Here is a 14804-nt window from a genome sequence, read left to right as displayed (position 1 = left end):
TTTCCAATGATATATAAACCGCCGCCCTACGCCTTTTAGTTTTCGCTATTTTCGCGATTGAAAGTGTCGCGGCCGCAATTTCAATCGCGAAAACTAAAAGGCGTAGGGCGACGATTTAGGGGTCGCTAGAAAGAGGAGAAAGAGAGCTTTAAAATGATATCCATCTTTCTATAGTTACATTGTATTACACAGGGCAACTTTTTCCTAAAGTCAGCAGCTCCATTCTGCTGAATGGAGCTGCTGACACTGGGGAAAGTGTCGTCCTCTGTAATACAAGTAACTATAGAAAGATGGGTATCATTTTAAAGCTCTCTTTCTCCTCTTTCTGGCGACACCTAAATCGTTGCCCTATGCCTTTTAGTTTTCTCTATAATTGAAGTTGCAGCCGCGGCAATTTCAATCGCGAAAATAGCAAAAACGGTTTATATATCATTGGAAAGAGGAGAAAGAGAGCTTTAAAATGATATGCATCTTACCATAGTTCCTGCACTGCTCGGAGTCCCTTTAAGTAGTTAATGAACAATTCAAGCTGAAACATGAAGAACCAAATGTGTAAGTTAGCTGTACATGAAAAATGCATGTGAAAATTAATTTTAGTGGAAACGGGGCCTTGGAAGCTAATTTACCAATGCTGAATATGCAAATCGTGCCTAAAAGCTAAACACAACTCCATATTCATATTCAGCAGTGATGCCTTGTGGGAGACCTCATATGCTCACTCCAACCTAAATAATTGCAAATACCTTCTGTTTTAGGAAGGCACATTTCTGTTTTGCATAGCGTTTTAGTAAGAGGGTTTTTTGGTCCTTTTTTAGCCCCTTACACACCATGAGCTTGCTGGGTAATCTGTAACTTCTGTACTGAGTGAGTCACCGACATATGATTAGAGTATTTCAACAGCCATCAGCAAATGTTCCTTCTGTATTCCTAGCTTCAGGTCTCTGTGAGGCTGGGAGCACACTTGGGTTGACTGCATAAATGCATTTAAAACATCTGGAAATGCTCACTAACATGTTAATCAATGGGCTTGCTGACATTGAAAAGCACACCTGAAGTGAGAGGGATATGATGGCTGAAATATGCATTTTCTTTTTTAGAGTAGGAACACATTAGGAAGAATTGCATAAGTTTTCCCCATAGCACATAGTAGAAAACGCATATGTGATTCAGCCTAGTGTGTTCTTACCCAATGCAAATTGCCTAGCTGTCCAGCTTATTCTCTGCCTCTTAAAGTGAACCCGAGGGGAGTTATATGGAGGCTGCCATATTTATTTCCTTTGAACAATACCAGTTGTCTGGCAGCCCTGCTGATCTATTTGGCAGCAGTAATGTCTGAATAACACCAGAAACAAGCATGCAGCCAATCTTGTTAGATCTGACATTGTCAGAAACACCTGATCTGCTGCATGCTTGTTCAGGGTCTATGGCTAAAAGTATAAAGGCCTGGTGCACACCAGGAGTTTTTCTGAGCGTTTTGAGTTTTTAAATCTGCTGCTAATGTTATCCTATGTGTCTGTGCACACTGGAGCAATAAGGTTTTGTAAAAAAAAACCCATAGCATTACATTGGGAAGAGCTTTTAGAGGTTTCAAAAGCTCTTCCCAATGTAATGCTATGGGTTTTTTTTTTACAAAACCGTATTGCTCCAGTGTGCACAGACACATAGGATAACATTAGCAGCAGATTTAAAAACTCAAAACGCTCAGAAAAACTCCTCTGGTGTGCACCAGGCCTAACAGAGGATCAGAAGATAGCCAGGCAACTGGTATTGTTTAAAAGGAAATAAATATGGCAGCCTCCATATCCCATTTGCTCCTTTAAAGTGAGTCTGAAATGAACTTAAAAAAAAAAAAAGTAAATCAGATACTCACCTAAGGAGAGGGGAGGCTCTGGGTCTTATAGAGCCTTCCCGTTCCTCTCCAGGTCCCCGCATTCCAGTGCTGGCTCCCCGTGGGCAGGCTGACCAATGGGTTGGAAACTGCTCTCTTCCGCTGTGGGAGGCTTTGGAAATCTTCGGGAGCCTGAGTGCTGCACATGCGCAAGCATGCTCTCTAACATGCGCAGTACGGAGCAGCCCGTCTTCAGGAGCAATCAGGCTCCAGAAAACATCCACAGCCTCCCGCAGCAGGAGTTTTAAACGGAGGTGCCTGCGGAGTAACGGGAAAGGCTCTATAGGACCCAGAGCCATCCCTCTCCTTAGGCGAGTATGTGATTATTTTTTTTGTAGTTTTGCTTCAGACTTAAGGCCACATACACACATCAGACTATAGTCTTTTGAAAATGAAAGATCACAGACCAATTTTACCCCCTTCTATGTAGTATGAGAGCCATACCTACACAGTCTATTCTATTGAGCTGCACTCCCCGTCAGACAGAAATCTTTGCAAGATGCTGCACACACAGATGCTGTAGACATTCAAAAGATCATTATCTGCAAAAGATCTGTTCCTGCATAAGATCTGTTCCTGCAAAATGCATTCATAGTCTATGATATCTGCAGATCATCATACACACCTTGTTTAACAGACATTCATCTGCAGATCAGATCCACCAGGATGGATTTTCAGATCTGCAGATGATTGTCTGATCTGCAGATGAATGTCAGTTAAACAAGGTGTGTATGATGATCTGCAGATCTCATAGACTATGAATGCAATTTGCAGGAACGGATCTTTGGCAGGAACAGATCTTTTGCAGATACTGATCTTTTGTGTCTGTACAGCATCTGTGTGTGCAGCATCTTGCAAAGATTTTTTTCTGATGGGGAGTGCAGCTCCATAGAATAGACTGTGTAGAGTATGGCTCTCATACTACATGGAATGGGGTAAAATTGATCTGTGATCTTTCATTTTCAAAAGACTATGGTCTGATGTGTGCATGTGGCCTTACTTCAAGTGTGGTACCTACCTTTAATTTTGATTGGCCAATTTTACACCTTCGGGATACTACATGGAGGGTTACACTGAGGGTCAAGAGATTTTGAATATTGCAAACAGATTGTGTAGGTAAACTATTATACTACATGGGGGTTGTAAAATTGATCAATGATTGGCCAATCAAAATTGAATAATCCGAACATTTGTATAGCACTTTTCTCCTGTCGGACTCAAAGCGATCAAGAGCTGCAGCCACTAAGGACGTGCTCAAGATGCCACCCTGCAGTGTTAGGGAGTCTTGCCTTGAACTCCTTACTGAATAGGTACAGACCCTAGCCAGGATTCGAACCCTGGTCTCCCATGTCAAAGGTGGTGCCCTTAACCAATACACTATTGAAGGCTTTATATTTTTAGACAGATCCTGAAAAAGCTTGCAGTTCAGATGCTATTTGAAGTCTGACTAAATTAGCTATATGCTTGTTTCAGACACTGCTGCGGCCAGAAAGATCAGGATGGCTAAGCAATTGGTACTTTTAAAGAAAAACTATGGCAGCCTCCATATGCCTTTCACTTCCGGTGCTTTTTGGCCTCCTGAGCTTTCTGAGGCCTGGTGCACACCAAACGTTTTTGGTAGTGTTTTCAAACCGCTGCCGCCAGTGAAAATGCTTGGCTACTGTATCTCAATGGGATGGTGCACACCAGCGGTTTGAGGTTTTTAGCAAACCGCAAACGTGGCTCCTGCAGCAAAACGCTAGATCAGAGCAGTTTTCCAGGCATTTTGTTACAGAAGCTGTTCAGTAACAGCTGTACTGTAACAATATATGAAATCTGCTACACAAAAACGCTCCAAAAACGCTAGGCATGTTTAGAAAACCTCTCTGAACATGCCTAGAATCGCTCTGAAATCAGCTCCAAAAATCTCTAGCGTTTTGCAGATCTGCTACAGGTTTTTGGTATGCAATGGGCCTGAGACTTGCGTTAAAACCGCAGTAAAATTGTGCGATTTTATCACGATCTTACCGCGATTTTAATGTAAGTCAATGGGAGTGTTAAATCACTTGAGGACCACGGTGTTAAACACCCCTAGTGACCAGGCCATTTTTAGTTATTTAAACCCTCAGTGCTGTACTATCTGGACCAATCCAAAGAATCCAGAGTCACCTAATCTACAAAGTCAGGTAACTCCGCTGTCTGATCATCTAAGAGGCTGGACTCCCACTTGCGCTTGCAAAACAACTTAACAGGCTGAGAGTGATTTTGCAACTTATAAAGGATTCTGGCGCATTTAGAGGAAAGTGATTTTGGACCATCAATTTTCTCTATCAGATAGCTCTGAAACTGCAGCAGGAATCGGCAAATTCCAATCGCTCTGTGGGCTTTGCTCCATTCACTTCAATTCCAAGGGGCGGCTAAAAGTGCTTACATTTTAATCACATCGCAGTTAGACCACGTCCACAGTGGTGCGGTGTAACAGCCATCTTGTAATGTGGCTCACGGCACTGCAATGCTCCACCTATGCAATGTTCACAGTACTTCGAGTGCATTGCAGTATAACAGGTTGCTGCATCATAATGCATTGCTTATAGTGCGGTACCACTAAATGCGCATGTTAACAGTAACAATGAAGCATACTTTTCATTGACTGTATGCTTCACTGTACCAAAAGCAATGTGAGCATAATGTGTGACGTTGCTGTCCTGGTCCCCTGCATTCCAGCTTTCACAGGAAACGACGGCCACTGAAGAAGATGGCCTTAGCGGTTTATTTTTCTGCTTACTGAATAAACCTCATAAAATAAGTGTGGATACGCAGTTTTGATTCAGTTTGTTTTTATTTTATTTCAAACAATCCTCCAGGCAATAAATTAACATTTTAAATAATTGGAAAAGGAACATATACACATCATACAGCTGCCTTGATACAGAATAAAATAAAACCACTTAAAAAGGGAGGACAGGAAATTTACACTATGGACTATGGAGAGATGCTATTGCATTGAATGGATGTCACACCTCCAGTGGCAGAGACTTCTCCCCAGACTTCCACACACACATCCCATTGTCCTGCAGACACTCCAGCGCATAAATACTTACTACCTCACTGTGTGCTGCAGAATACTGCTTACGGGAAAAAGATTTAAAAGGAAACTATTTTCACATTCTTTTAATCTAAAACAAAATACACCCATCATTGCAGTCTGACAATTTGGAAACTACAAATTTTAACTTATACTTGTGATTTTCAAAGCTCTTGCTATAATGCAATGCTATGAGTTTGTTCTCACTTGAGCAATGTGATTTGATAAATCACCCATAGCATTGCATAAGGAACAGCTTTTCAAATCACTAGCGCTAAAAAAGCTCTTGCAGCGTTAACCAGGCCCAAGTGAAACCAGGGACCAGGAAAACGATTTTTCATCTGCCTTGTAGTGCAAATTTGCATGTGGGAAAATGCACGCTGTTCTGACTAATGTGAACTCTGCGTAAGTGCTGCAACATTGTGCTACTACCCGACTAATTTCTATTTACAAATGTAAGGTCTACTAATCAAATGAGAGCATAGGGCAGTAGTGGTTAGCACTCGTCTGGCAGCGCTGGACCCCTGGTCCGAATCCCAGCAAGGGCAACATCTGCAAGGAGTTTGGATGTTCTCCGCGTGTCTAGGCGTTTCACCCCCGGGCACTCTGGTTTCCTAAACCATCCCCCAAAGCCTACACAGAAAGGTAATTGGCTTTCCCCATATATGGCCCTAGACTACTATGGACATAGGCCTGCAGTAGGGATTAGATTATGAACTCCTCTAAAGAAATGACCTGACTATATACTCTTAAATGCACTGTGGAAGATTTTGGTGCTATATATGAAATAATAATACACAGTGAGAACAAAGCCTAATCAATCACTTTCATAATTTGTCACCATCAACCCATGAACGGCAAGTATAACCAACAACATGTTTTCACAATCTTTGAAAAGGTTAATAGAGTAAGGTCTCAAAAAAACACAGCTAACAAAACAAAATGGTAATGCAAAGTTGTCCTAAAAAGCGATCACACGATTATACAGTTAATGTTTATACCGTTAAGCAGTCACAGGATATGAGCCCTGAATGTAAAGGCACTTAGTAGTTCATGACTTTGGCAGCCGAATTTGCAAAAGTATGGTCAATCTTTAGAACTTGCCAACAAGTCAGTGAAACCAGTAATCACAGGCCTGGGACCCACTCCAAATCTCGACCACTGAGGCCTGGGACCAACTCAAAATAAATTTGCTCTGTGTTGCGTGCCCCCTTCCCCAACAAAATGCTATAAGCACTTTTATGATAGCGATTTCTGTACACAACACACAGCAATTTCTGTAACAACTACAGGGATTGCAAATTTGGACTATGCTTTCTCTGAATAAAATTGCGCTGAAAAATGCTACAGGCACCGCCACTGCGATTTTGGCAAATAGCTCCTATGGAATCACCATCATAGGCTTGCATTGGCCGGTGATTCCTCAAAAGTTGAAACCACTCTGGTTGACCCCAGGCCTAAGAACCAACAATGTGGCTTAGAAAGTGGAACCAGTGGTCCCAAAGTCATCCTTTACAATAAAAAAAGTCACAATTGGCAAAATTACTTCAGAAGGCAATATTTCAAGAATATGACCTTCATCAGTCAACTTCTAAATGATGTAGGTTTTACTGTATAAGCTTAATTTGAGATTTCTCAGTTTTGGGAAAGGTGTATCTTAATAACAAAAAAGTGCAAAGGGCAAATAACTTTTAGCAGCCAGAACTTCTAACATTAAAATCTTCCTGGAACTAGAAAAGGGCAACAGAAGATCTGTAGATACTATCAGTAAAGGCAGAGCCACAAGCGAGATCCATCTTGCTGGATCTTTCTTTCAAAGGAAAAATATTATAAATATACATATTTTGTGTTGGAAAATTATATTTTGAAACCTAGACTGCATGTTAAAGGGAAGCTCATATTAAATAGTAACCCCCCCCCCCCCCCCCCCACTTATTGTTTTATATGCTCTATCATGGCTTATATGAAAAATGACTACACAAGAATTTCTCATGGGAACGTGCCAGGCATTGTTTTCTGTCCGTGCTTTCAGCAGGAAACCAAACCGCTTTCTCTAATATATGAGGGCCACATGCCAGTTCCTGTGTTATTAACTATACTTATTAGAACCAGGATGGTCTGGCTTAGCTACTAAAGTAGATTTACCTGCGATGTGCTCATACCTATGAATTACATAACAAACACAACTGTCCTTTACTGGGCCTTAAAGCTACATACACACGTCCAACAAGCGCACAACCTGACAAACTGCACGACCTGTATATCCACACGTCCGGACAGATAAACGTCCAACTGATTTACATACTGCACACGCAAGCAGAACGACTGACTACACATTGAAAACAAGTACAAGTGGTTTACAAGTCGTTCAAACGTCTTGTACACAAGCATCAACTGCACAATATCAGATCAACAGTTTTGTGAATAGATCCGACACTTGGATTGTTCGAAAACGCCTGCCATCAGTTGCCAGTTAAGTCGTTTGCACGCATACACATGCATGATTATCAGTCAACAGTCTACACAGACTAAAGTCAGACAACAATCAGACAGTTCGGTTGAGCGTGTGTACGGGCCTCAAATCTAAGTGTAGATTAAACAAAGCAAACAGTTGTAGAAAAGCAAGTCTCTAGCACTTTTATAGACTTGTGCTGGGGATACACAGGTCGATTTTGCCGCTCCATTCTGCGCCCAATCGTTTTCAGCGTTCACAGAAATGATCAGGTGTGAGATCGGACATGTTGGAAATGATCTATCGAGCCATCTAAATGGCTCAGAATCGACCCGTGTATTCCCAGCATAAAGCCTCATACACACGCTTGACTAAAGTCGGCAGAGGCAGTTGACAATGACCACCTAAGCCGATAATCAAGCGTGTGTACAGAGGCTCACGACCAAGTGTTCCGCCCGGCAGATCAATTACTGATACCATTGTACATGCCCCCCGCTGTGTGATGTCACGCACATGCAGTTCCATCATCCCCCCGCATAGCAACACAGCGCATAAGCAGCTACACAGCTGATCATTTGTGCAGCCCAGCCCTGTGATGATGTCCTAGGGCAGTGATGGCTAACCTTGGCACTCCAGCTGTGACAAAACTACAAATCCCATCATGCTTCTGCCTCCCCAAGTTATGCTTAGAGCTGTCAGAGTATTGCAATGCCTCATGGGACTCGTAGTTCCACCACAGCTGGAGTGCCAAGGTTAGCCATCACTGTCCTAGGGGATTGGATCCCGATCGGCAACTTTAGTAACATGTGTACGCACCTTTACATCCCTAGATGTGAGGCAGAGGGATAAGTGGTCATTTACTTTGTGTATCCTCCCCCACCCCCAATATAGAGAGCCATTCTCCACAGATCTACCACAAGTGTATACACATTGCCATTTGATCAGTGCATAACCTTACAGTATAATTAAGTATAGAATTTTTCCTGATGGAGTTCAATCACTAATCTGTAGACAGACTGGCTCAAAGAGCGACAGTGCAAGAAATTAAAGAAAGGTGTCATTTGAAAACACAAAGTGCTGCTTAAACTATTGCCGCACTTCTAGTAAAAAGGTTTTACAATGATAATCTTGTGAAATTCTATCTTATCACGACTTTTAGCTCTTTTTGAAAATACTAGCATGTGACTCACTTATTCACAGAGAAGTGACTCACAGTAATTTGTGTTTGCTGAAGTGCTGATAAGACCTACATGAGAATTAAACCAACACAAACACAATTTGCAATATTCAAGAAAGAAACAGGTTATTGGCAGATTTTGCCAACTAGAATCAGGACATTTTTCTTGTACACCAGCTACAAAGTAACATCTCATAAATTACATGTTGGTCAGTGCCATGTCAGTATTATAAATAGAGCTAAAATCAATATCGCAAGAATACTGCATTACTGGTCAATGTCCCATATTAAGACAATGTAAGCAAACTATTTTTTTCTTTTTCACTTGAAGAGGAAGAGTTTCAGTTTATTGACAAAAAATCCTTCAAATGCACCTTTTCATGTGAAAAACTGTAAATTATGAACAAGCATTACTACATTGTTTTATGTAAAGATCATTAGAAAGAATCAGTTGTGCACACGGTGTAATTGAACAGAAAAATTATAGTGCAAGCTACAAGAACAAACACACAAATACTGAAACAGGTAAATACATATGCTAACTTTGTAAATCCTCAGCCCATCACATTTTTCTACAAGTAGAAGTCACAGTTTGGACGAGTAGTGACTGTGTTGCAAGAGTTTCCCTAAGCAAGTGGAACTGCACACAGAACAAAGGAGCTGGAAATGCTGCAGTGAACTTGCACACAATCATACTATTATGTGGGGGTGAAATGGTTGGAATCATGTAGCAATCCAAAAAGGAACATTTGGCTGAAAGATTCAACTGCAGAGTCTTAAAATCTGAAAACTGCTTATAACAGGTTAATAACACATTCAGTGCCATATTCCGACCTCCCAAAATACCCAAATGAAGGCTAGACTATGGTAAGAACATTTAAATAACCCCTCTTGTATTGTAGGTACGAAATACTAGAAAGATGCATACAAAACTCTGACCTTGCTGTATGCTACAAGTTCAGCAATGACGGTTAATGACAACGCCCAGTGTAAGAATCTTCCGCTGTTGTGCTCTTGCTTACAATGTATAACAACCTTGTTGTTCTGGAAATGTTGCTTTTCACCTTATTGCATTTTGATACATCGGAGGACAGAATACAAAATAATTTAAAATACAATATCAGATTGAAATTGGAACATATAAATAAAAATAGGCACTTTGGGAAAATAAAAAAATTCCCAAGTTTTATTTGCTTTTAGACAAAAAGCTGCCCTGAAGCCACTTTGTTAAACAAAAAAATAATAAAAATTAAAAGTTATAAATACAAGTTAAGCATCCATGTTTATATATAAATATTTATAATAAAAATCAAAATAAAACATTGAAATAAAAAGCAAGCACTACACCTCAAATGGCTTTGGAGATGGAAAACTGCTAGATCATTATTGCTTGTGGGGTTCTCAATCAAAATTTACATTTTCCTCAGATACTGTTCAGCTTTTTCTAGAAAAGGTCTTTTGGGCTTAAGGTGCCCCAATTCAGTCAGTTGATTATAATCCATTCACCTCTAGCAGCTGGGTGAAGTTGTGATGGGGCTGTGAAGATAGGGGAGGCTGTTTGCAGCTGCTACTGACACAGGAAAGCTGAAGACAAAAGGAGAGGTTGGTGTGGAGGAAGCCTTACTACGCTCTAAGAGTGTGGCAGACGGACTCGCTGCCTCTGTTGCACAGCTAGTGGTCAAGACCTGAGATTCAAATTGTAGCAGCTGTCCCATGAAACTGAAGTTAGGAGAAATGATACTCCTACGTTGCTTGACAAACTCAAAGGCCTCTTCCAGCTTTACCCTCTTCTTCATCATCAAGTAGGCCAAACATATTGTGGCAGACCGAGAAATGCCAGCTTGACAATGCACCAGAACACGTCCATGATTATCCTTCACCGAATCTTTAATGAAAAAAAAATATATATATATGTATTTAGAGATTAGATATGAAAGTTGTTCATATATATTCATATTAAAAAAAGTAACTGGTCTATATCTGACCAAAATTTACAGTACAAATTATAATCAATATGTACAGTCTTGTATTGTATGCTATGGATACTCAAATACAAGAATGTGTATTTTAAACTATGTTCTCCTTCCCTGGCTTTCTTCCAGGCCTGCTTCTTCCTACTTCCCAAAAACACACTGTTCAGTTAACTAAAGATGGTCAATGAGATGCCAATAATGCCAACTTGTAATCAAAAATAAATTCTTAAAGGTGATTGGCCCAAATATGCATTATATTGGATACAAGGGGATATGTATCCCATGCAATGTAGTCATTTGGTTCCCAGCCAAGTCCAAGCCAAGTGCTTGTGTGATCTACTATTCTGCCGCTTACCGATTTTTGCCTGGATTTTTACTATTCTCTGCTTGCTGCCTGCACTGATTTTTCCTGGACTTTGATTGCCTTACTGAGTGGGGACATCCTCTGTACTGTCTCTGGTTGAGCCTTTACTGAACAAAGGCTATTGTGTGACCACTGATAATTTTTACACCTCCCCTGAACTTTGAGTTCCTCATAAAAAAATAAGACTGTTGCCTACGGCAGTTAGGCCTAACAGATGGGAAATGCCGTCAGCGTTTGCCAAACAGAAGCTGAAAACTAGGGACTTTATGGCTTGGCAAAAGTGGAAAATGCTGGCTCTCTGCTGGCGTGACAAAAAGGATGTCTGTCTTCTCAGCACAGTTCATGAAACCACAACTGTCACCGCCAGAACAAGAGGAGGTAAAGACATTCAAAAGCCTCAGGTCGTGGTGGACTACAATTGCACGATGGGTGGTATGGACAGACTACTTTTTACCCCTCAGTACAAAAACAACTAAAAAAAGTACTTTCAAAAATTATTTCGCCATCTCCTGGAGCAAAGCTTGTGGAATGCCTATATCCTCCACAAGCAGCGAATTGACAGGTCAGTAACATGCTGGAAGATGTGTGAGTGCATCTGCCTCAAATACCAGACCTCGACAGATGTACAGATCATTTAGGTATTATAAGTAGTGATACATTTATTGCTGAATAAGTGCTGAAATGTGAAAATTGCTCTGAATTTTGAGGGGGAAAAAAAAAAAAAAAAGTGTTGTAGGGATGCAAGTAAACTGGTTGAAATGTCATGCAGGTCTAAATGCAGTTCAGTTTTTTCTGCATGCTTTCAGACCCTAAATCCGTGAAACAATCATGCCGCCAGAAAGCTTTAAACAGCCCCTACACTTACTTAGCTCCCTGGGATCCTGCACTTCTCCGGGAGGCGCTGTAACCCTATAGGGAGATCGCCGGCTGTCGTCATGACTGGTGGCGATCTCACCAGGGGATGCAGAGCCAGAGGACAGGAAAAAGAATGGCTGTCAGCGTCTGGAGCCCCAGGGAGGCGAGTTGAAACGTCCGCTGGGCACTATACTCTGCAGTAACGGTGGTCAACATGAGTCTAGCTTGGGGTTACCGCTCTGAGCTGTAGATTTTCAACCACGAGCCTGACTCGGGGTTACAGCCAGGGAGGTTAAAGGAGTTCTGAGGCGAGGAAAACAATGTAAGTTTACTCCCCTGAGACCTCTTCCAGCTCCTAGCAGCTTTTTCAGTCCCTTGCCACAGACCAGCTCCTCCTCAGTCTCCCGCTGGCTGTCCGTAACGATCGGCGACCGGCAGTCATCTCACCTGCATCTGAGCGGGCACTCATTACCGTGCTTCAAGTCATCTGCACCTGCGCAGTAGTTTTGCAATCATTACAGGCAGCCAGCGGGACATCGAGGAGGGGAGGTGCTGCGGCAAAGGACTGAAACTGCTGCTAGGGGGGGGGACACACATATTCACATATTCTGCAGCACTGTACAGAGTATATTGTCACTTGTCACTTACCTGTCCCTCACAGGGGCTCACAATCTAATCTCTGCCATAGTCATATGTACACATAGTTTTGTGTATGTATCATAGTCTAAGGCCCATCTAGGGAGAAACCAATTAACGTATATATTTTTTTTATGTGGGAGGAAAACTGAGTGCTTGGAGGAAACCCACACAGACGTGGAGTACATACAAACTCCATGCAGATGGCGCCCTGGCTGGGATTCAAACCGGGAGCCCAGCACTAAAAGGCGAGAGTGCTTATCACTATGCCACTATGCTGCCCACGACGGATAACAGAGGACCAGAAGACTAGTACTGCATGCCCAAAGATGGTGCAACTTGGCTAATGGGAGCAGCTTCGCAAGGCAGGAAGTAGTGGGCATGGTTTATGACTGAGGTCTCATTCCATAAGAGAAAAATGAATATCAAAGCAATGAAAAATTAACATTTTGGGGTTGATTCACCATCACTATAGCTCCCCTTACTGCACGCTTAGTGTGCCTTATCAGAGTTAGCATGCCTTGTCAGAGTAGCATAGCGAGCGCTATGAACTTATGCCTGCTAATTGGCAATGACGAGGGCTCCACTCGTCCTGCCCTGAGCCCCTGCGAATCCAATCACTTTAAAGGATTAATTATCCCCGCAATTTGATTGGCCCAATAGGCTGCCTGTCACTTGACAGGAAACTTGATCGACAGTCTATTGTGCCAATAAAAGTGCAGGCATATTGTCCTTTAAAGTGATTGGACCTGCAGGGGCTAAGGGTAGGATGAGTGGAGCTCTCGTCATTGCTAATTAGCAGGAATAAGTTCATAGTGCTTGCTATGCAACGCTGATAAGGCACGCTAACTCTGATAAGGCACGCTAACTCTGATAAGGCACACTAAGCATGCAGTAAGGGGAGCTATAGTAATAGTGAATCAACCTCTTTGTGTGTTTTCACAAGTTTTCTTTACTTCACAGGATTTGGACAAAAGATTCACTTTAAAAAGGTAGCCATACATGGGTAGCATAATCCAGCTTTCCCAGCTCAAACTGAATCTGCCACTTTTCACTGTAACCTATCTGAACAATTAAAGGTGTGTACACAGATCCAATCTTGACTGGCCAATCATACCACTTCCATGGCAAGGAAATGAACAGCGCTACTTAAAAACAGACAAGTGCCTACCTGCACAGCTTCCGTTTGGGTTCAAGGTGCGTTTGCAGTTTCTGGGGGGGCACAGCGCACCTCTGATTCGAGACCAATTGGAGGCGGCCTGGTGATGCGCTGATCCACCTTTTGCGCATACCACTTCTATGTAGTATGAATACATTAAACAGATTGTGTAGGTAAGCTCTCATATTACAAGGAAGTGGTGAAATTGGCCAATTACAATCGGGTGTGTATTCACCTTAACGTCCAATCAATTTCAGACTTTAGCAGCTGGAAGCACGAATGAGAAGGAAAATGGATTTGTCAACTGGGGGTGAGTCAGTCAACAGCCACATTTTGAATACATTAAATAGTATAAAGCTATTATTATTAACACTTTTGATCAAGGAGAACTGATTGATTGTACAGTTGAGGTGAAATTAGTCAACTACAGCCAACTACAATACTAAGATGCAGGTTACATGTTTAATACAGATGTCTAAATAAGGGTTGACAGATTTTTCTTTTTCACCTACAAACCTCACTAAGACAAGAGTCTATGCATGCAAATACAATAGCAGCAGTTTGGCTACTGTTGGGCTAAACTTACCAATATATTCTATTGCTTCCATGAACCAGGAGCTAATGTCAGCTTTATGGTTGTCTTCCACAGGTATACATTTATACTGAAAATGGCCCTCAAAATGGTTGGGACAATCAGAAGACACATTCAGTAAGGCTGTGATGCCTAAGGTATCCAACATATCTCTTCGGGCAGCGTGATAAGCACTACCAAGGAAAAGGAAAGGAAGGATGTCCACTGGACCACCCTGTTACAAAAAGAAAAAACACAAAAACTATTATTTATCAACACATAGTAAGGAAACACCATAGATGCACAAAATAAAAATCCTGCCTAATCTGTTATTTAAGTTACAGAGACTTAAAATGCTGGTCTCCCACCATTAAACATGGCATTTAGCCAATAAGATTACTTTTATTCCTGTGGATTTCCTCTTCAGCAGGAGCTAAATGTTGCTTACAAGTGACATTAATAGACACCTTAAAAGGAACACTATCAAACCAAATGTTCTAAAATGACAATGTACAAATAATGTCTAAGTAGCTGTGTAAACATTTTCCTACTTGTCATGTTAAATATCAGAGGCAAAAGCTTTAATTCATTGTGTGTAGATTTTAGCTATGTTTGGAATGTCTCATTTGCAAAGGTAGGAATCTTTGCAGTCTGACATGCTAAGA

The 14804-nt window shown here is 41.6% G+C and overlaps 1 protein-coding gene across 1 annotated transcript in view; it reads right to left on the bottom strand.

Moving 5' to 3' along the window:
• Nucleotides 1-6884: 6884 nt before the first annotated feature.
• The window catches only part of DUSP4 (dual specificity phosphatase 4), a 33923-nt gene continuing 26003 nt past the window's right edge, over nt 6885-14804 (bottom strand). Inside the window, exons 3-4 of the mRNA XM_068233706.1 lie at nt 14155-14374; nt 6885-10466 (exon numbers count right to left, since the gene is read on the bottom strand). Coding sequence (XP_068089807.1) covers nt 10090-10466; nt 14155-14374 — 597 coding nt within the window. The 3' untranslated portion in view covers nt 6885-10089. The remainder of the gene's footprint in view (nt 10467-14154; nt 14375-14804) is intronic.

Source organism: Hyperolius riggenbachi, chromosome 1 (assembly GCF_040937935.1).
Source record: "Hyperolius riggenbachi isolate aHypRig1 chromosome 1, aHypRig1.pri, whole genome shotgun sequence".
In the NCBI taxonomy this organism is placed as follows: Eukaryota; Metazoa; Chordata; class Amphibia; order Anura; family Hyperoliidae; genus Hyperolius; species Hyperolius riggenbachi.
Note: the sequence above shows the minus strand (reverse complement) of the source record. Positions and strands in the feature narration are given on the sequence as shown.